Source organism: Trachypithecus francoisi, unplaced genomic scaffold (assembly GCF_009764315.1).
Source record: "Trachypithecus francoisi isolate TF-2019V2 unplaced genomic scaffold, Tfra_2.0 Lachesis_group5, whole genome shotgun sequence".
Lineage (NCBI taxonomy): Eukaryota > Metazoa > Chordata > Mammalia > Primates > Cercopithecidae > Trachypithecus > Trachypithecus francoisi.
This window is the reverse complement of record NW_022681470.1, coordinates 139,660,215-139,682,648: the sequence shown is the minus strand read 5'-3', so window position 1 is coordinate 139,682,648 and position 22,434 is coordinate 139,660,215. Positions and strand designations below refer to the sequence as shown.

General features: G+C 52.9%; 1 protein-coding gene and 1 long non-coding RNA gene across 4 annotated transcripts; one reads left to right on the top strand and one right to left on the bottom strand.

Annotated features, from left to right (window-relative positions):
• The first annotated feature begins 3,733 nt into the window (after window positions 1-3,733).
• MRPL4 (mitochondrial ribosomal protein L4) lies at window positions 3,734-12,469 on the top strand. Of its 2 annotated transcripts, none has more exons than XM_033200286.1 (9): window positions 3,734-4,066; window positions 4,153-4,218; window positions 4,300-4,457; window positions 6,687-6,738; window positions 9,129-9,246; window positions 10,657-10,763; window positions 10,847-10,956; window positions 11,042-11,118; window positions 12,031-12,469. In XM_033200286.1, the coding sequence occupies exons 1-9, from the start codon at window positions 4,010-4,012 to the stop codon at window positions 12,174-12,176; spliced, it is 891 nt and encodes a 296-aa protein (XP_033056177.1). In that variant the 5' UTR covers window positions 3,734-4,009; the 3' UTR covers window positions 12,177-12,469. The 2 variants fall into 2 exon arrangements, with proteins under 2 accessions (XP_033056177.1, XP_033056178.1); XM_033200287.1 differs by having other exon boundaries at window positions 3,738-4,066; window positions 4,153-4,219; window positions 4,307-4,457.
• Window positions 12,470-12,473: 4 nt separating this feature from the next.
• LOC117076606 lies at window positions 12,474-22,279 on the bottom strand. 2 transcript variants are annotated; one of them, XR_004434426.1, is made up of 3 exons: window positions 22,037-22,279; window positions 13,638-13,765; window positions 12,474-12,844 (listed from the first exon to the last, which is right to left on the bottom strand). It is a non-coding gene; the product is annotated as an uncharacterized LOC117076606 (long non-coding RNA). The 2 variants fall into 2 exon arrangements; XR_004434425.1 differs by lacking the exon at window positions 12,474-12,844 and adding an exon at window positions 13,497-13,550.
• Window positions 22,280-22,434: the final 155 nt, after the last annotated feature.

Sequence of the window (22,434 nt, the reverse complement as noted above, 5' to 3'; positions counted from 1 at the left end):
CTGTCTCTGAAACAAGATAAAAGAAAAAACTAAGTACTGTTGCATCCTTTGCCATGTAAAATCTAAGCTCTCTGGTGCGGAACAGACTTGCAAAACTGCCTGTAAAATCATACACCGGATTTTGGAGTAGACACACAGGAGGTTGATTGTAGTGGTGGCTTCTGGGAGAAGAACTGGGGGTAGGGGGCACAGATAAGAGTAGACAGAATTTTCACCCTAGTAATCTTTTTGTAGTTTTTGAAATTTTCTCTATCAGGTATATGAAAGACCAATGAAAATATACAATAGGCCAGGTGTGGTGGCTCATGCCTGTAATCCCAGCACTTTGGGAGGTTGAGGCGGGTGGATCACCTGAGGTCAGGAGTCCGAGGCCAGCCTGACCCACATGGTGAAACCTCGTCTCTACTGAAAATACAAAGATTAGCCAGTTAGGGAGCATCACTTGAGAACAGGAGTTCAAGACTAGCCTGGACAACAAAGCAAGACCTCCATCTCTACAAAAAAAAAAAAAAATTCTGGGCATAGTGGCACATGCCTGTAGCCTCAGCTACTTAGGTGGCTGCAGCAGAGGGTCATCTGAGGCCAGGAATTCAAGACTACAGTGAACTATAATCGTTACACTGCACTACAGACTGGTAACTGGGTGAGATCCTGTCTCAAAAACAATAGCAACAAAATAAAGGATGAAAAGACCCTTTAAAATTGCAAAATACATGGAGTCTTAAACATGCATCCACAGTTATTTATTTATTTATTTTGAGACAGAGTTTCACTCTTGCTGCCCAGGCTGGAGTGCAATGGTGCGATATCAGCTCACTGCAACCTCCACCTCCCAAGTTCAAGCAATTCTCTTGCCTCAGCCTCCCAAGTAGCTGGGATTACAGGCACACGCCACCACGCTCGGCTAATTTTGTATTTTTAGTAGAGATGGGGTTTTGCCATATTGGCCAGGATGGTTTCGAACCCCTGACCTCAGGTGATCCACCCACCTCGGCCTCCCAAAGTGCTGGGATTACAGGCATGAGCCACCGCACCCAGCTGCATTCAGTTATTCTTGCAGGGATGAAATACACAATGAAATACACTATACTGGCCAGGCGCGGTGGCTCACATCGCACGGCTGGAGTGCGGTGCGGGATCTCGGCCCGCTGCAACCTCTGCCTCCCGGGTTCAAGTGATTCTCCTGAGTCAGCTTCCTGAGTAGCTGGGATTACAGGCGCTTGCCACTACGCCCAGCTAATTTTTTTGTATTTTTAGTAGAGACAAGGTTTCACCATGTTGGCCAGGCTGGTCTCAAACTCCTGACCTCGTGATTCGCCCACCTTGTCCTCCCAAAGTGCTGGGATTACAGGCGTGAGCCACCGCACCCAGCCACATTTTTTTTTTTTTTTTTTTTTTTTTGAGACAGGATCTTACTCCGTCACTCTGGTTGGAGTACAGTGGCATGAACATGGCTCACTGCAGCCTAAATCTCTTGGGTTCAGGTGATCCTTCTGCCTTAGCCTCCTCATTAGCTGGGACCACAGGCATATACCATCACACCTAGGTAATTTTTAAATTTTTGGTAGAGACCAGGTGCGGTGGCTCATGCCTGTAATCCCAGCACTTTGGGAGGCCAAGGCGGGTGGATCACCTGAGGTCGGGAGTTCGAGACCAGCCTGGCCAACATGGTGAAACTCTGTCTCTACTAAAAATACAAAAAAAAAAAAAAAAAAAATTAGCTGGGTGTAGTGGTGGGCGCCTGTAATCCCAGCTACTCAGGAGGCTGAGGCAGGAGAATCGCTTGAACCCGGGACACGGAGGTTGCAGTGAGCCAAGATCGCGCCATTGCACTCCAGCCTGGGCAACAGAGTGAGATTCTGTCTCAAAAAAAAAAATATTATTAATAATAGTAATGCTATTTATTGAGAAACCTTGTACCAAGCATGGGAAGCTTTGCCTCCATTACGTCACTGAAATCTCATAACCTCCTTTTCCAGCAGAGGAAAATGAGGTTGCTTCACAGACCACGTTGTCAACAGCTGTGCTCTGTCCAGAACGCGCTGACCTCCAAATAGACAGCTCTGGACGGGTAGGGAAGCCTGCTATGATCCGGTGGCGCCCCCTGGAGGTCTACCGGGAACATGGTAAAGAACCTAGGCTGGGCGTGGTGGCTCACGCCTGTAATCCCAGCACTTTGGGAGGCCAAGGCAAGTGGATCAAGAGATAAGTAAACCGAGACCATCCTGGCTAACACGTTGATATGCCGTCTCTACTAAAAATACAAAAAAATTAGCCGGGCGTGGTGGCGGGCGCCTGTAGTCCCAGCTACTCAGGAGGCTGAGGCAGGAGAATGGCGTGAACCCGGGGAGGTGGAGCTTGCAGTGAGCCGAGATCGCACCATTGCACTCCAGCCTGGGCGACAGAGCGAGACTCTGTCTCAAAAAAAAAAAAAAAAAAAGAACCTGAAAATGGGTGGGCCACGGCGGTAGCTCATGCCTGTAATCCCAGCACTTTGGGGGACCAATGCGGGAGAACTGCTTGAGCCCAGGAGTTCAAGACGTGCCTGGGCAACATTGGGAGACCCACCCCCCGCCATCTCTACAAAACACACACACACACACACACACACACACACACACACAAATTAGGCCGGGCGCGGTGGCTCAGGACTGTAATCCCAGCACTTTGGGAGGCCGAGGCGGGTGGATCACCTGAGGTCAGGAGTTCAAGACCGGCCTGGCCAACATGGTGCAACCCTGTCTCTAATAAAAATACGAAAATTAGGGCCGGGCGCAGTGGCTCACGCCTGTAATCCCAGCACTTTGGGAGGCCGAGGCGGGCGGATCATGAGGTCAGGAGAATGAAACCATCCTGGTTAATACGGTGAAACCCCATCTCTACTAAAAATACAAAAAATTAGCCGGGCGTGGTGACGCGCGCCCGTAGTCTCAGCTACTCGGTAAGCTGAGGCAGGGAATCGCTTGAACCCGGGAGGCAGAGATCGCACCACTGCACTCCGTCCTGGGCGACAGAGCGATACTCCGTCTCAAAATACAAATACAAAATAAAAAAAATACAGTACAAAAATTAGCCGCGCGTGCGCACCTGTAGACCAGCTACTCGGGAGACTGAGGCAGGAGGATCCCTTGAGCTCTGCAGGTCCAGGCTGCAGTGAGCCATGTTCTCGCCCATTGCACTCCAGCCTGGGCGACAGAGCAAGACCTTGTCTCTAAAAACCAAAACAAAGAAACTAAAAATGAACATTCGGATTTGTTAGGTGGTGACAAGGGAGGCAGTCCAGGATCTGTGGACTCCCCACTTTTGTTCTGTCCTTGGAGAGCCCTGGAAAGTCTGAGAGTGTACAGGACCCTGGTCTAGCGGGTAGGGGACACAAATAACTAATCTGAGGGGTTTCGGGGGGACATATCCCTGCCGTGGGGAATCTAAACTGGGAGGCATGGTCTGGCAGGCCCAAACCTTCTTCCTTTAAACAAATTTTTAAAAAACGACATTAACTGGATAAAGTAAAAACCATCTCCAAGAGCCTTGGAGGCGGAATGAAGGCGTGGCCCGGTGGGCGTGACCAACAGTAAAAGCTTAAGCTTTATTGGTTGTATCGCTCCAGAACTGCCCACTTATGGGCGGAGGCCGCTCCTTCAGGCTTAGCGGTCATTGGCTGAATTGGGCCAGAGAGGTCTCATTGGCTGAATTCCTGCACCGCTCGTAGGAGGCGGGCCCCAAAGTAGGCGAGGCCTACGGAAGCTGGGGCTTCTTGCTGTGAGGTCCGGTTACCTAGTGTTGTGGGGGGGTCCTTGAGGCAAGAGTGAAAATTGGGTCTGGGGATTAGTCCTGGGGTGGAGGTCTGAGCACGCCAGGTCGGACTCCCTCCATCTTCGGTTTTGCACACCCCGCTTTCCAGGGGTGAGCCGCGGCGGGTCGGGCGGCGTCGCGTGCGTGACGTCATCCATCGGCGCCGCGCGAGGCTCCAGTGGCCTTGACCTCCCGCGGCGTGGGAGGCTGCGAGGCGATGCTGCAGTTGGTCCGGGCCGGGGCGCGCGCCTGGCTTCGGCCTACGGGCTGCAGGGTGAGGCCAGGGGCTGGAGGCGTGGTCGAAGGATGAAATTTGGGGGTGTCCAGGGGTCGTCTCTCACTTTCGCCCACCCCTTGCAGGGCTTGAGTTCGCTGGCGGAAGAGGCAGCGCATCCTACCGAGAACCCGGAGCAGGTGGCGAGCGAGGGTAAGGCAAGCGGGGTGGCTCCAGGAGGGGCAGCGACAGAGAGGTGTGACCCTTGACCCTAACCCCTGACCCCCGCCGTCGCTCCAGGTCTCCCGGAGCCCGTGCTGCGCAAAGTCGAGCTCCCAGTACCCGCTCATCGACGCCCGGTGCAGGCTTGGGTCGAGTCCTTGCGAGGCTTCGAGCAGGAGCGCGTGGGCCTGGCTGACCTGCACCCCGATGTTTTCGCCACCGCGCCCAGGTGAGCGAGGACTGTAGTGGTGAACTGAATGGCGGAGGGATGAAGAGCGGAAGTTCAGGAGTCAGGATGACTTTGGGCTTATACCGTTGGAAAAGTGCTGGATTTCTACAGCCTCCTTTTCTCCACCTGTCAAAGGGGGATGATGACAGTTTCCCCTTCTGTAGCGCTGTGTGAGATTGAAGCCTGAGAGGTGACATCTTCTAAGGGTTAGGGAGACAGAACTCTGGAGCCCGACTTATTAGGTTCAAATCCTGCCTTCACTTCTTGTGCCTCAGTGTCCCTATTTTGTCAGCGCTCGGGAGGTTGCTGTGATGAGTAAATGACTTAATTCTGGCACATAATAAGTTTTATAGAAATGCTGATAATCTTTGTTAAATGTTTTTTGCAAATAAGAGCACTAAAGAGACTAAACCATTCCTAGGTGCCTGGAAGAGGCTGTTTGCATTTTAGTTAACCTGCTGTTCATAACATCTCTAAGAAAATGTAGGGGCCATGCTGGGCGCGGTGGCTCACGCCTGTAATTCCAGCACTTTAGGAGGCCGAGACGGGCGGATCACGAGGTCAGGAGATCGAGACCATCCTGGCTAACACGGTGAAACCCTGTCTCTACTAAAAATACAAAAAGAAATTAGCCGGGTGTGGTGGCGGTCGCCTGTAGTCCCAGCTACTCGGGAGGCTGAGGCAGGAAAATGGCGTGAACCCGGAGGCGGAGCTTGCAGTGAGCCAAGGTCGTGCCACTGCACTCCATCCTGGACGACAAAGCGAGACTCCGTCTCAAAAAGAAAAAGGAAAAGATGTAGGGGCTGCCTGTGGCTCACATCTGTGATGCCAGCACATTGGGAGGCCGAGGCGGGCGGATCACTTGAAGCCAGGAGTTGGAGACCAGCCTGGCCAATATGGTGAAAGCCCGTCTCTACTAAAAATACAAACATTAGCCTGACATGGTAGTGCAAGCCTGTAGTCCCAGCTACTCGGGAGACTGAGGCATGAGAATCACTTGGGCCGCGGGGAGATGGAGGTTGCAGTGAGCCAAGATCATACCACTGCACTCCAGCTTGGGCAACAGAGATGGACTCCATCTCAAAAAAAAAAAAAAACAGGTGGGCCGGGCGCGGTGGCTCAAGCCTGTAATCCCAGCACTTTCGGAGGCCGAGACGGGCGGATCACGAGGTCAGGAGATCGAGACCATCCTGGCTAACACGGTGAAACCCCGTCTCTACCAAAAAAAATACAAAAATCTAGTTGGGCGAGGCGGCGGGCGCCTGTAGTCCCAGCTACTCCGGAGGCTGAGGCAGGAGAGTGGTGGGAACCCGGGAGGGGGAGCTTGCAGTGAGCTGAGATCCGGCCACTGCACTCCAGCCCCTGCGATAGAGCGAGACTCCGTCTCAAAAAAAAAAACAAAAAAAAAACAGGTGAAATTGATTTCAATAATGTAAATACATTTAAATACCTGTATTTAAAACTATGTCAAAATCACATTTTAGCAAGGAGCACTGGGCACGTTTCAGATGTTGAGTAGGTGACTGTATGGAATGGTATAGAACTAGAGAGGCAAAGCAGTCCCCAAAGAAGGTGGCAATAAGTCAACTGTAATAGCAGGAAATAAGTAATGGTAGGAAAAACAAGAAAGAAGGGGTGGTGTGTTTTTTTGTTTTTTTTGGTTTTTTTTTTTGAGACAAAGTTTGGCTCTTGTCGCCCAGGCTGGAGTGCAGTGGCACGCTCGCTCTCGGCTCACTTCAACCTCTGCCTCCTGGGTTCTAGTAATTCTCATGCCTCAGCCTCCCAAGTAACTGGAATGACAGATATGTACCACTGTGCCCAGCTAATTTTTGTATATTTTGGAGAGACATTGCTTCTCCATGTTGCCCAGGCTGGTCTTAAACTCATGGCCACAAGTGATCCACCTGCCTTGGCCTCCCAAAGTGCCAGGATTACAGGCATGAGCCACTGCACCTGGTCAGGGTGGCTCTTTCTTTAGGAGGCACCTCTCAGCAGTTACCAGGGCTGACACCTGTAGGCTGAGAAGGAACCATCCAGAAGAGTGTTTCAGACAGAGGGAAGAGCAAGTGCCAAGGCCTTGAGGCAGGATTTCAAGATGGGGTCAGTGAGGGGCAGAAGCCAGTCACACAGGGCCCCGGAGGCAGAAGGGAGGATCCTGGGTTTTCCTGTATTGGAGGTGGGGGCTTTTGAAGCAGAGCTGGGCTTCTCATGTGTCCTTCCTCCCTGCAGGCTGGACATCCTCCACCAGGTTACCATGTGGCAGAAGAACTTCAAGAGAATTGTGAGTGCCTAAATGGAGCAAGGTGGCAGGAAGGAGGAGCTTCCTGGGGGAGGCTGGGGACGGGACCCAGAGGAAGCCCATCGCTGGGTTTTCTCCGGGCTGCTCGGCTGGGGCCTCATCTGTTTCCTGAGCTACTCACTGATGGGTCCATTTTTAGTTCTCTTTTTTTTTTTTTTATGAGATGGAGATGGAGTCTCACTCTGTCACCCAGGCTGGAATACAGTGGCACGATCTCAGTTCACTGCAACCTCCGCTTCCTGGGTTCAAGTGATTCCCCTGCCTCTCCCTCCTGAGTAGCTGGGATTACAGGTGTGTGCCACCATGTGGGCTAATTTTTGTATTTTTAGTAGAGACGGAGTTTCACCATGTTGGCCAGGCTGGTCTCAAACTCCTGACCTCAAGGAACCTACCTGCCTCAGCCTCCCAAAGTGCTGGGATTACGGGTGTGAGCCACCATGCCCAGCTCATTTTCGGTTGTTTTCTGATCACTCACTGATGTGGGCATTGTGGTGGGTGAGAGGATATAGCAGGGATCACAAGGACAAAACAGGCAAGGTTGGGCTGGGTCCAGCGGCTCAGGCCTGTAATCCCAGCAGTGGAGGCTGAGGTGGGTGGCTTGCTTGGGACCAGGAAAGACCAGCCTGGGAAACAGCAAGACCCAGTCTCTGCCCCTTCCCCCACAACCCCCCAAAAAAGATGGGCAAAGTTCCTATTCTAATGAAGGTCACAGTGTCATGGGAGAAGTGAAGGTGAGTCAGATGGTCATACATAATGTGTAATTATGAGCATGTCCCAGAGAACGGGATGTTCAACCTTGGGTCTCCTGTAGAAGCTAACCAGATCAAAGAGTCAGTGGGGCTAGGGTGGAGATAACAGGAACGGGGCGTGCAAAGGCCCCGTGGCAGGGACCACAAGGAACCCAGTGTTGCCACAGAGGCCAGTGGGAGCAGTGGGGAGGAGTCTGGGTTTTATGCCAAGAACATTGAAGAATCCATTACCAGTTGGGGTCTCATCCATCCACCCCAGAGGTCTGGCCAGTCCTTCCCCTCTTCACACCTTCCCTGGCTCCCCATCACCCTAGGAATAAAGTCATCAGTCTGCTATTCCGAGCTCTTCCTGATTTCCTTGCCCTGCTCCTCTTTCCTGATTCTCCCTGTCTGTGTCATTCCCTCCTTGCAGCTACAACCACATTAAAATTGTTCAAAAAATAGGCCGGCACAGTGGCCCACACCTGTAATCCCAGCACTTTGGGAGGCCAAGGCAGGTGGATCAGTTGAGGCCGGGAGTTCCAGAACAGCCTAGTCAATGTGGCAAAACCCCATCTCTACAGAAAATACAAAAAATTAGCCGGGGCCAGGCATGGTGGCTCACGCCTGTAATCCTAGTACTTTGGGAGACCGAGGCGGGCAGATCACAAGGTCAGGAGTTCGAGACCAGCCTGACCAATATGGTGAAACCCCGTCTCTACTAAAAATACTAAATATTAGTATTTACTAATAACTAAAAATACAAATATTAGGCCGGGCGCGGTGGCTCAAGCCTGTAATCCCAGCACTTTGGGAGGCCGAGACGGGCGGATCACGAGGTCAGGAGATCGAGACCATCCTGGCTAACACGGTGAAACCCCGTCTCTACTAAAAAAATACAAAAAATTAGCTGGGCGAGATGGCGGGCGCCTATAGTCCCAGCTACTCGGGAGGCTGAGGCGAGAGAATGGCGTAAACCCGGGAGGCGGAGCTTGCAGTGAGCTGAGATCCGGCCACTGCACTCCAGCCTGGGCGACAGAGCGAGACTCCGTCTCAAAAAAAAAAAAAAAAAATACAAATATTAGTTGGGCGTGGTGGCGGGCGCCTGTCGTCCGAGCTACTCTGGAGGCTGAGACAGAATTGCTTGAACCCAGGAAGCGGAGATTGCAGTGAGCCGAGATCACACCACTGCACTCTGGCCTGGGTGACACAGCAAGACTCCATCTCAAAAAAAAAAAATTAGCCTGGCATGGTGACAGGCACCTGTAATCTCAGCTACTTGGGAGGCTGAGGCCAGAGAATCGCTTGAATCCAGGAATCAGAGGTTGCAGTAAGCCGAGGTCGCTCCACTTGCACTCCACAGCCTGGGTGACAGAGTGAGACTCTCAAAAAAAAAAAAAAAAAATCAATAGTTCAGAAAATACCGAGCACCCCCTGCATGCCCGGTGGCAGAGCCCCTGCCTTTGTGAGGCTAGCATGGGGCAGGAGCTCTGACTTCTTTACCCTCCCCCTCGCTTGTGCTTGGCCTGAGAGAGCCCATCATCATGGTGCCTCCTGCCTGACTTCCCCATGGCAGGACTGATCTGCCCGGCTCCCTGACACTTGCCTCGTGGACCTGACCCCCTCCTCACTTTGTGCCTCCAGAGCTATGCCAAGACCAAGACGAGGGCCGAGGTACGAGGTGGTGGCCGGAAGCCTTGGCCACAGAAAGGCACCGGGCGGGCCCGGCATGGCAGCATCCGCTCTCCACTCTGGCGAGGAGGTAACTGGGGACAGGGTGGAGGGGGCGGGGAGGGGTGGGGGGGCGGGGAGGGGTGGGGGGGCGGGGAGGGACCTGGGTGTTTACTCACACACAGCTGCACACATCTGGCGTGGTATTGTGTCAGCCCTGTTCCCTCCACCTCATGGGACCACTGGGCTGGTGACATTGGAACTGAGGTCCTTGGACCTCACTACCCACGTTGGGGAACAGAGATCTGGGAGCCATCCACTCCTCCTCCTCGCAGCCCTCCCTCTTCAGCCCGTGGCCACAGCCCCTCTTGACCCTACCTCCCGTCACCCTCTCCTGACTCACACCTCCCACAGCACCCGGAGAGCTCTTCCTAAATCTCCCACCTCCCTCAGCCTTTGCGTGGAACCTGAACTCCTGACCTTGTCATCGTGGGCCCTGGTGGCTGCACACCTTGCCCCCTCATCCCCTCCTTTCCCTCTCTGACCAGGCAGAGATGACTCTCTTTTTTTTTTTTTTTTTTGGTTGTAGTTGTTGGTTTGTTTTTAACTTTTTATTTTCTTGGATGCTAACAAGATGATTCAGGGTGGTGCCAGCCACCCCGTCACGTGTTTACGCGGCCAGCTCTCCTCACCTTTCAGGGTTCTGGGCCACACCTCCTCTAGGAAGCCCCCCTTGATGTCCTTTCCTTCCACATCCCCCGGGGCTGCCCTGATTTCTTCTACAGCTGAGCCTCTTTTCTGCCCTGCCGGAATGTGAATGGCGTGAGGGCAGGGACCATGTCTGTCGTCTTCTCTGCTGCATTTCCAAGGCCCAGGCGAGGGCGGACACCAACACATGGTGCTTGCAGGGGTTTCCCCAACTGTTACTGCTCCCAAATCATACTGCTTGCTCCACTGGAAAGTGTGCCTGATGCCTCCCTCTCCCCCTAGACCTGAAAGTTCGAACCTCCTGATAATTTCAGCATTAACAGCTATGCTTGAGTTAAGTTCACCCTCTAGCCACTCTACGGAATCCACACCATAACTCCTGGTGTCCTATGAGGCAGGAACTGTCCGATCTCAAGGTGGTTTGTTTTTTCTATTGTTTGTTTTTGAGGCAGGATCTCCCTGTATTGCCCAGGCTATAGTGCAGTGGCACAATCATAGCTCACTGCAGCCTTGAGCTCCTGATCTCTGTCCTCAGCCTCCCAAAGTGCTGGTGTGAGCCACCTTCACCAGCCCTGTCTCAGAGTGTGACAGCTGGGGAAACTGAAGCCCAGTGAAGCCAAGTCACTGGTCCTATGCTGTCCCTGATCCAGCCTCCCCTGAGGCCCCACCCTCTCTGCCTGATTCCTGGCAGTGCCCCCTCTCTCCTGTCACCCCATGCCAGCCACTGCAGCAGATTGCTGACCTCCAGGCTCTGCAGTGGCCCCTACCTGCTCATACGCCTCTGTCCCCACAGGAGGTGTTGCCCATGGCCCCCGGGGCCCCACGAGTTACTACTACATGCTGCCCATGAAGGTGCGGGCCCTGGGCCTCAAAGTGGCACTGAGCGTCAAACTGGCCCAGGTATAGCCATGGGGGGCCCAGACAGCTGCTAGAGGTGGGGCTGCTCTGGACCCAAGGCTCAAACCATCCTTTCCTTTCACCAGGATGACCTGCACATTATGGACTCCCTAGAGCTGCCCACCGGAGACCCACAGTACCTGACAGAGCTGGCGCGCTACCGCCGCTGGGGGGACTCCGTGCTCCTCGTGGACTTGTGAGGACACAGGGCAGAGCAGGGGCAGGGGGCGTGAGCTCCGTACTCTGAGGGTTCAACCCCCGCTCCCTGTCCTCTCTTACAGGACATACGAGGAGATGCCACAGAGCATCGTGGAGGCCACCTCTAGGCTCAAGACCTTCAACCTGATCCCGGCTGTTGGTGAGCAAAGGCCCAGGCCCTCAGAGTGTGCACGTGCAGTCTCCACTGTTAGAATCACAGCGGTTCAAATCCTGCCTCTGGTCGCTGAGTGGCCTTGGGCAGTGACCACGCGCCCCGACCCAACCCTCAGCTTGCCCAAAGCAATAATCTTTCCTAAAGAAGTGCTTGGCTGGGGATGGTGGCTCACGCTTGTAATCCCAGTACTTTGGGAGGCCAAGGCAGTCTGGCCAATATAGTGAGGCTCCCACCTGTACTAAAAATAAAAAAGTTAGGCATGGCGGTGTGCACCTGTAGTCCCAGCTACTCAGGGGGCTGAGCTAGGCAGATAGCTTGAGCTCAGGGGGCCGAGGCTTCTGTGAGTCATGATCGCACCACTGCACCCAAACCTGGGGGAGAGAGCGAGACTCTTGCCTCAAAAAAAAAAAAAGGCTCCAAGGTCACCTCTGCCAAAGCCACAGTCTGTTCCTTTCACAGCCACCAGATGGCGACGTGAGCCTGAGTCAGGTCCTGTCCCTCAACCCACACCCTCGCCGGCTTTCCCACCTCTCTCAGGATGAAAGCCCAAGTCCTCAGGCACATCAGGCCCTGCATGACCCTCCCCGTCACTTCCCTGCCCTCCCATCGTTTGCCCTGGGTCTCCCTCACCGGAATGGGAGCCAGGAGTCCAGCTAGGCACAGGGCCAAGCCTGGCATTCCGAGGGACTCGCCAGCAGATGATCTGGGAGCAGCTCCTTGGCCAGAGGCTTACAGGCAACAAGCGGCCGGGCAGGGTCTGGCCCCGGGCTGCTGGGCTCACAAAGTCACACTAGACCACAGTGAAGGTCTCTTTTCTGTAAGCACAAAGGGACTCTGATGTGGGTGGGATGAGGAGAGAGGCAGCCCCACCCTGACCGTCCGCCACCCCGCCCCCAGGTCTAAATGTGCACAGCATGCTCAAGCACCAGACCCTGGTCCTGACGCTGCCCACCATCGCCTTCCTGGAGGACAAGCTGCTCTGGCAGGACTCGCGTTACAAGCCCCTCTACCCCTTTAGCCTGCCCTACAGCAACTTCCCCTGACCCCCACCCCACGCTACGCAGGGCCCGGTGGCCACCCCGTACCACGCGTGATGTGAAGCACCTCTTCTGAGCCAGGCAGAGCCCGTGGCTGACTTGGGAGCCTCAGGCCCACGCCCACCCTTCGAGGATGGTGCCACTTGGACCCCCTCATTCCAGGGCGGAAGCTGAGGCCACAGGGAGCGGCCATCGCCATTGGGAAGGGGCGACTCCACAGAGAACCCAGACGGGCTCCTGCAGCCATTCTCTCTTTTTGTTTTTAAAATAAACTGTATTTTTGAATCAAGGAGGATAAACAGATAACTTCTCAGTGTCATTTTTAATAACTGCATTGGGCACGTTGGGCTCCTTCCCGGGTTCTGGGCACCGCTGAGGATCCGCCATCTCAAGAGGCTTGCAGTCTGGTTTAAGGGAACCCCAGGGCTGTTTGTGGAAATTGCAAGAATTCACTTACCCAGTGAGTCAGACTCCCGGAGCTCACAGGTGCGTGGGCGCCGGCACTTCCTAGGAGCTGACTCCCGCCACAGCCTTCTGAGCACCTGCTGCCAGCCATTCCCACCCCTGAGAGTGTTTGCAGTCCTGTCTGCAACAGTACTTCATGCAGCCTGAGAGTGTGTGCTTGATTATACAAGTAGATGTCATGTGTAAACCTGAGTTTTCAGAGTGACTTCCTATAAGCACAGTCAGAAAAGTAAATGTCTCGCTGTAAGTGAGCAGATAAGCACATGTTTAAAAACACCAGCTGGGCGTGGTGACTTGCACCTGTAACTTTAGCACTTTGGAAGGTCAAGGTGGGAGGATCGCTTGAGCCCAGGGGTTCCAGACCAGCCTGGGCAACATGGTGAAACCCTGTCTCTGCAAAAATACAAAAATTAAGTGGGCATGGTGGTGTCTACCTGTGGTCCCAGCTACTTGGGAGGCTGAGGTGGGAGGATAACCTGAGCCCAGGAAGCAGAGGTTGCAGTGAGCAGAGATTGAGCCACCACACTCCAGCATGGGTGACAAAGTGAGACACTGTCTTAAAAAAAAAACACAGCATCCCAATTTTTGATTTTGCTGAGGTTGTTTGCCTGCCAAGTTAATTTTTCTTAACAGACTATAATGTAGACAATGTGATCGATTTATTTAAAGTCAACCAGCTGGGTGCGGTGACTCATGCCTATAATCCCAGAACTTTGGGAGGCTGAGCCAGGCAGATCACCGGAGGTCAGGAGTTTGAGACCACCCTGGCCAAGCTGGGAGTGGTGGCGGGCGCCTGTAATCCCAGCTACTCAGGAGGCTGAGGCAGGAGAATTACTTGAATCTAGGAGGCAGAGGTTGCAGTGAGCCAAGATAGCGCCACTGTGCTCCAGCCTGGACGACAGAGCAAGACTCCATCTATAAATAAAGAAAATAAAGTCAATCAGGACTGCCTTCTGCCTGTGTGGGCCTGGCCAGGCTAAGCAGCCACACAACCATCCCTACCTGCTGGGCCACCCCTGGCTGAAAACATCTCTGGAATGCCTCTCTTGGGATTGCCTTCAGAGGTTGCAACACATTCTCCAAACACCCTCAGTGGACATAGACTTTGATCCTTGAAGCAGCAGATTTGACTAAATAAAAAAGAAAAAGCTATTAAAACCGGTTGGAGACTGAGGCTGGTGGATCACGAGGTCAGGAGATCGAGACCATCCCGGCTAACATGGTAAAACCCTGTCTGTACTAAAAATACAAAAAATTAGCCGGTCGTGGTGGTGGGCACCTGTAGTCCCAGCTACTCAGGAGGTTGAGGCAGGAGAATGGCGTGAACCCGGGAGGCAGAGCTTGCAGTGAGCCAAGATCGCGCCACTACACTCCAGTCTGGGCGACAGAGTGAGACTCAGTCTCAAAAACAACAACAACAACAAAAAAAAACAGTTAAGGCCAGGTGCAGTGGCTCACGCCTATAATCCCAGCACTTTGGGAGACCTAGGTGGGTGGATCACGAGGTCAAGAGATCAAGACCATCCTGGCCAACATGGTGAAACCCAGTCTCTACTAAAAATACAAAACATTAGCTGGGCGTGGTGGCAGGTGCCTGCAGTCCCAGCTACTCAGGAGGCTGAGGCAGGAGAATCACTTGAACCCAGGAGGCGGAGGTTGCAGGAGCCAAGACCGCACCACTGCACTCCAGCCTGGTGACAGAGCAAGACTCTGTCTAAAAAAAAAAAAGCACACACACACACACAGTTAAAGGCGTGCCAAAGCTCAGCAGAAAATGCCGCCTCACTACTGTTCCTCTTGCCAGTCTTGTTGGGGCATCAAGGCCTAGAGTAACACCCAGCTGTTGGCCTGACAGTGCCTGGTCCACCCTGGAGAGTTGCAGCCAGGAGTGTAAATGTGGTTCAGTCTGCGTCATACCTGTCAGGAAACATGGTGAGACCAACTGCTGCCCGACAGATTTTCAAAAGAAATGGGTCAGAACGTATTCCCCCACACCGGAATCCCTCAGCCAGATTGAGGATAAAAACAGGCATCAGAAAAAAAATGATACAGACGGGCCTGGTGGCTCATGCCTGTAAACCCAGCACTTTAGGAGGTTGAGGCGGGAGGATCGCTTGAGCACAGGAGTTTGAGACCAGCCTGAGCAACATAGTGAGACCCTATCTCTACTAAAAATAGAACAGTTAGCTGGGTATGGTGGTGTGCCTGTGGTCCCAGCTACTTTGGAGGCTGAGGCAGGAGGATCGCTTGAGCCCTGGGGGTGGAGGCTGCAGTGAGCTGAGATCGTACCACTGCAATCTAGCCTGGGCAACAGATCAAGACCCTGTCTCAAAAAAAAAGAAGAAAGAAAAGAAAAGAAAAAGAAAACTATCATACACTGCCTAGAATGTGCTTTAAAATAATTGGCATAGTTGGACATGGTGGCATGCACCTGCAGTCCCAGCTACTTGGAAGGCTGTGGCCAGGAGTTTGAGACCAGCCTGGGAAACACAGCAAGACCTCGTCTCTATAAAAAATAGGCCGGGAGCAGTGGCTCATGCCTGTAATCCCAGCACTTTGGGAGGCCAAAGCAGGTGGATCACTAGAGGACAGGAGTTCAAGACAGGCCTGGCCAATATGGTGAAACCCCATCTCTACTAAAAATACAAAAATTGGTGGGATATGGTGGCAGGTGTCTATAATCCCAGCTACTTGGGAGGCTGAGGCAGGAGAATCACTTGAACCTGGGAGGCGAAGGTTGCAGTGAGCTGAGGTCACGCCACTGCCCTCAAGCCTGGGTGACAGAGCAAGACTTGATCTCGAAAAAAAATAAATAATGAATGAAGGAATTAATGAATTAGTTAGTTAATTAAATAGGTGGGGTATACGAGTTTGTTAGGGCTGCTGTAGGAGTGCCACAAACTGTGGCGGTCAACAGAAATTTATTCTCTCCTGTTTCTGGAGGTTGGAAATCCAAGATGAAGAACAGTGTTAGCTCCTTCTAAGGGAGTCTGTTCCAGATCCCTCTCCTAGCTTCTGGCGGTTTGCTTTGCTGACAATCTTTGACATTCCTTGGCTTGTAGCCACACTGCTTCAGTCTCCACCTTCATCTTTACATGATGTTGTCCCTGTAGGTATGTGTCTGTTTCTGTGTCCAAATTTCTCTTTTTTTTTTTTCATTTTTTCTTTATCTTTTTTTTTTTTTTAAGACAGAGTCTCACTCTCTTGCCCAGGCTGGAGTGCAGTGGCTCAAACTCGGCACATTTGCAACTTCCGCCTCCTGGGTTCAAGTGATTCTCCTGCCTCAGCCTCCAGAGTAGCTGGGATTACAGGCACCCACCACTACACCTGACTAATTTTTGTGTTTTTAGTAGAGACAAGGGTTCACCATATTGGTCGGGCTGGTCTCGAACTCCTGACCTCAGGTGATCCACCCACTCTGGCCCCCCAAAGTGCTGGGATTACAAGCGTGAGCCACCGAACCTGGCCTATTTTTTCATTTTTTTTTTTTTTCCAGACAGAGTTTTGCTCTTCTTGCCCAGGCTGGAGTGCAATGGCGCAATCTCGGCTAATCGCAACCTCCGCCTCCCAGGTTCAGGCAATTCTCCTGCCTCAGCCTCCCGAGTAGCTGGGATTACAGGCATGCACACAATACCTCGCTAATTTTGTATTGTTAGCAGAGATGGGGTTTCACCATGTTGGTCAGGATGGTCTCGGATTCCTGACCTCAGGTGATCCGCCCGCCTCAGCCTCCCAAAGTGCTGAGATTACAGTCATGAGCCACTGAGCCTGGCCCTCTCCTTTCTATTTTTAAAATCTTTTTTTGTGGCTGGGAGCAGTGGCTCACGCCTGTAATCCCAGCACTTTGGAAGGCCGAGGCAGGTGGAACACTTGAGGTCAAGAGTTTGAGACCAGCCTGACCAGCACAGTGAAACCCCATCTCTACTAAAAATACAAAAGAATTAGCTGGGCGTGGTGCCGGGTGCCTGTAATCTCAGCTACGGGAGGCTGAGACAGGAGAATCGCTTAAACCCTGGAGGCGGAGGTTGCAGCGAGGTGATATCGCGCCACTGCATTCCAGCCTGGGCAACAGAGCAAGACTCCATCTCTAAATAAATAAATAAATAAATAAATAAATAAGAAGCTGTATTTCAGAATTTGGAGAAGGTGACACTAAGAGTACAGAATGCACAGCTTTTTTTTTGTTTGTTTTCCTGTTTTTGTTGTTGTTGTTGTTTTGAGACAGAGTCTTGCTCTGTCGCCCAGGCTGCAGTGCAGTGGTACAATCTCGGCTCACTGCAATCTCTGCCTCCCCAGTTCAAGCAAGTCTCCTGCCTCAACCTCCCGAGTAGCTGGGATCATAGGCGCGCGCCACCACTCCCGGCTAATTTTTGTATTTTTAGTAAAGACGGGGTTTCACCATGTTGGTCAGGCTGATCTCAAACTCTTGACCTCATGATCCGCCCACCTCGGCCTCCCAAAGTGCTGGGATTACAGGCATGAGCCACCGAGCCTGGCTCCAAAAAATATTTATTAAAACTATGTTAATGTTGGCCGGGCACAGTGGCTCACGCCTGTAATCCCAGCACTTTGGGAGGCCAAGGCGGGCAGATCACGAGGTCAGGAGATCAAGACCATCCTGTCTAACATATTGAAGCTCCGTCTGCACTAAAAATACAAAAAATTAGCCAGGCGTGGTGGCGGGCGCCTGTAGTCCCAGCTACTCGGGAGGCTGAGGCAGGAGAATGGCGTGAACCCAGGAGGCGGAGGCTGCAGTGAGCCAAGATTGCGCCACTGCACTCCAGCCTGGGTGACAGAGCGAGACTTCATCTCAAAACAAAACAAAACAACAACAACAACAAACTGTTAATGCTTAACTACACGAAAATGATAATGAGATAAATGTGCATTTATTTAGAGAACTGAATGTGAGTCAGGCCAGTCCCTGCAGAGGGAATTTCCAGCATGACCTCATTCATTTGTGAAGACAGAGCAATCCTTGTGTGTTTTATTTGTTTGAGATGGATCTCGCTCTGTTGCCCAGACTGGAGTACAATGGCATGATCTCAGCTCTCTGCCACCTCTGGGTTCAAGAGATTCTCATGCCCCAGCCTCCCAAGTAGCTGAGATTACAGGCTTGTGCCTCCATGACCAGCTAATTTTTGTATTTTTACTAGAGATGAGGTTTCACCAGTTTGGGCAGGCTGGTCTCAAACTCCTGACCTCAAGTGATCCACCCACCTCGGCCTCCCAAAGTGCTGGGATGACAGCTGCCTGGTCAGCAACTGTTATTTAGACATACACATTTTATCTGCTTGTCCAGCATGATCAGCCCTCCACTTTTTAAATTTTCTTTTCTTTTTTTTTTTTTTTTTGAGACAAGAGTCTCACTCTGTTGCCCAGGTTGGAGTCCAGTGGCGTGATTTTGACTCACTGAAACCTCTGCTTCCCAGGTTCAAGCAATTCTCCTGCCTCAGCTTCCCGAGTAGCTGGGATTACAGGTGCGCGTCCCCATGCCCAGCTAATTTTTGTATTTTTAGTAGAGACGGGGTTTCACCATGTTGGCTGGGTTGGTCTCGAACTCCTGACCTCAGGTGATTCGCCTGCTTTGGCCTCCCAAAGTGCTGGGGTTACAGGTGTGAGCCACTGCACCTGGCCTTAAATTTTATTTTATTATTTATTTATTTATTTTTTTGTACAGACGGGCTCTCACTGTGTTGCCCAGGCTGGTCTTGAACTCCTGACCTCAAGTAATCTTCCCACCTCGGTCTCCCAAAAGGCTGGGATTACAGGGGTGAGCCACTGCACCCCACCTTCCCTCTACTTCTTGATGATTTCCCTCTGCTGTGAATGTGCATGTCCAGTTGTCTGCTTCTTAGAACAGATATTTACCTCCCTCATTCATCGGCCATTGGAGGAGGACTGGGACCACTCAGATTATTGATCCGGCCCATTCTTCCGGGAGAGTTTCCTGGTGGCTGTCTTCCATCATTATAACCGGAATCAGATGAGTTTCCGTAGCCTTTTTTTCCCCCCACATCTTTGCTGAAGCAGAGTTCTGAAAAACAAAACCACAAACTAAGCTATTCCCCAGAAGAAACCTGTAATCAAAGATAAGGTCTGCCAGGCACAGTGGCTCTCACGCCTTGTGGAGGCCAAGGCGGGTGGATCACCTGAGGTCAGGAGTTCTAGACCTGCCAGGCCAACATGGTAAAACTTCGTCTCTACTAAAAATACAAAAATCAGCTGGTTGTGGTGGCGCATACCTGTAATCTCAGCTACCTGGGAGGCTGAGGCAAAAGAATTGCTTGAACCTGGGAAATGGAGGTTGCAGTGAGCCAAGATTACACCACTGCACTCCAGCCTGGGCGACAGACAGAGCAAGACTGCGTCGCAAAAATATACATAAATAAAATAAAAAGTAAAATAAAAATACAAAAGTTGGTTGGGTGCGGTGACTCACACCTGCAATCCCAGCACTTTGGGAGGCTGAGGCGGGCGAATCATGAGATCAGAAGATCAAGACCATCCTGGCTAACACGGTGAAACTCTGTCTCTACTAAAAATACAAAAAATTAGCTGTGCGTGGTGACACGTGCCTGTAGTCCCAGCTACTTGGAGGCTGAGGCAGAAGAATTTCTCGAACCTGGGAGGTTGCAGTGAGCTGAGCCGAGATCACACCTCTGCACTCCAGCCTGGGCAACAGAGCAAGACTTTGTCTAAAAAAAAAAAAAAAAAAATTAGCCAGGCATGGTGGTGGGCACCTGTAATCCCAGCTACTTGGGAGGCTGAGGCAGAAGAATTTCTCGAACCTGGGAGGTTGCAGTGAGCTGAGCCGAGATCACACCTCTGCACTCCAGCCTGGGCAACAGAGCAAGACTTTGTCTAAAAAAAAAAAAGAAAGAAAAGAAAAAGAGAAAAAAAAAATCTAAATAGGCGGGGAGCAGTGACTCATGCCTGTAATCCCAGCCCAGCCCTTTGGGAGGCCAAGGTGGGTGGATCGCTTGCAGTGAGGAGTTCGAGACCAGGCTGGCCAACATGGTATAACCCTGTCTCTACTAAAAACACAAAAATTAGCCAGGCCTGTTGGCATACGCCTGTAATCCCAGCTACTCGGGAGGCTGAGGCAGGAAAATCACTTAAACCTAGGAGGCAGGGGTTGTGGCAAGCCAAGATCATGTCACTGCACTCTAGCCAGGGTGACAGAGCAAGACTCTGTCTCAAAAAAACAAAAAAGAAATTCAGCAAGTGATGAGTTCAGCAATTCAAATGTTAAGGTGAGTGTAAAGGAATGCCCAGAATGTGGCTCAGGATGGAGTAGGGGGACATCCTTTTAGCAGAAAGCTCAGGCCACAAGACAGGAGGAGCCAGCCTTGTTGGGGATGAAGGGAAGAGCATTACAGGCTGAGGGAAATGCAAAGCGGTTGCATGGGACACCATGGGATGGCTTCTGCCCTCGGTGGGCAGCCTCTGGTCTGAGGCCATTCTTTGGCCTGCCTGAGACTGCCTGGCACCCGGGAGGAAGCCCTGCCCTTCCTGGAGATAGAAGCAAAGGTCTGGGGAATATCTGCTTCCCTTTTCCCTGAGAAAACGCTTAAAGGAGCAGAGGACTGGTAGGTGCCTCCTCCCTCTGCCAGCCTGCCCCCACCATGGCCATCCCACTCCCATCTCAGAAAGTGGCCCTCCATCCTCCAAAACGCTTGGACCCTGATCAAGGAGTCATCCCCCTTGTCTCAGCACCTCCAGTTGGCCCAGTCTCCAAAACGGATGTCAAATTCAGCCCTTTCTCCAAGGACACTGCCCAGTCCAGGCCCCAGTATCATTCATCTGGACTACAACAGTCACCGCCTCTCCCATTTCCTAGCTGCAGCTCTTGAAGCCTCAACTGAGCCCCTGTGAACACTTGAGTCAGGGCAAGGTCCTTCCTCCGCTCACAACCCTCCATAGCTCCCACCTCACTGGGCATAAAAACCAAAGTCCTGGCCGGGCATGGTGGCTCAAGTCTGTTATCCCAGCACTTTGGGAGGCCAAGGTGGGCGGATCACCAGAGGTCAGGAGCTAGAGACCAACCTGGTGAAACCTCGTCTCTACTAAAAATACAAAAATTAGGCATGGTGACGCACCCCTGTAGTACCAGCTACTCGGTAGGCTGAGGAGGGAGAATCTCTTGAACCTGGGAGGCAGAGGTTGCAGTGAGCCGAGATCACACCACTGTGCTCCAGCCTGGGTGACAGAATGAGACTGGGGTTCAGAAACAGACAAAACAACAAAGTCCTCCCCAGGTGACAGGCACTTTCACCTATCTGCCCTGTCATCTCCCTGCCTGCTCCTCTCCTCCAATCTCTTCCTTTGCTAAGCCCGCTCCAGCCACACTTGTCTCCTGGATGTTCCTTTTTTTTGTTTTTATTTTTATTTTTTTTGAGGCAGAGTCTCACTCTGTCACCCAGGCTGGAGTGCAGTGCATGGATCTTGGCTCACTGCAACCTCCGCCTACCGGGTTCAAGAGATTCTCCTGCCTCAGCCTCCCAAGTAGGTGGAATTACAGGGGTGCACCACCACACTCGGCTAATTTTTGTATTTTGTGTAAATATGGGGTCTCCCTATGTTGCCCAGGCTGGTCTTGAACTCCTGGGCTCAAGGGATCCTCCCATCTCGGCCTCCCAAAAGTCTGGGATTACAGGCGGGAGCCACCGTGCCCAGCTGGATTTTTGTCTGACTCTGTTCATTCTTGCGTCCCCAGTACCTGGAAGGATGCCAAGCACACAGTAGGCGCTTAATAAACGTTGAGCTACATGTTGAGAAAAGAACGGCGCCATTGTGGCTGCAAGTGGGACTTGGGCCGCGCGGGGGAGCTCGCCGCCCGCGCACCTCGGGCCAGGGCGAGAGTCCGTGAAACCCGCCCGAGGAAGAACCCGTGGCGCAGGATTTTCCCAGGCCGTCTGAGGACCAGGGACGTCCCCGGTCCCACTCTGTGACTTTGCTCAGGCCGTTCCGGGGCGGGAATTCAGTACCCCTCAGCCCCCCAAGAAAAAAATATCCCCGTGGAAATTCCTTGGGAATGACCGAGGCGGGGAAAATATGCGTCTCTGGATGGCCAGTGACTCGCAGCCCCCTTCCCCGATAGGAAGGGCCTGCGCATCCCGGGCCCCTTCGCTTCCCCTTCTGCTGCGCGACCTCCCTGGCCCCTCTGAGATCTCCACGGCGACGCCGTGCGCGCCCCACAACAGGAAAGCCTTAGGCGGCGCGGCTCGGCGCTTGGAGACTTCAGAGTCCCCAGCCTCGACGTGGTGGATGTCGAGTCTTGGGGTCACACGCACAGGCGGTGGCCAAGCAAACACACGCTCATATTTAGTGCGCGCGCCTGGGTTGCCGGAGCCTCGCGCGGAGGGCAGGGGTTCGAGCGCCCCCTCTCGCTGCCTCACCTCGGAGCCTGGGGCCTGCCTTAGCTTCCCAGCTGCAGGAAGGGGTTCGAGCGCCCCTTCTCCTTGCCTCGCCTCGGCGCCTGGGGGCTGCTGCCTCAGTTTCCCAGCGACAGGCAGGGGTTTCGAGCGCCCCCCTCTCCTCCCTCGTCAAGATCCAATCTAGCTGCCTCAGTTTCCCCGCGGAGCCTGGGACGCCAGCGGAGGGGCTTGGCGGTGGGGATCACGCAGCTTCCTTCCTTTTTCTGGGAGCTGTAAAGACGCTCCCGCGGCCAAGGCCGAAAGGGGAAGCGAGGAGGCCGCGGGGGTGTGAGTGCCCTCGGGTGTAGAGAGAGGACACCGATTTCACCGGACGTGGGGAGACAGCGCATCGTCACTCCCACGGTTCGCGGTAGCCGGGA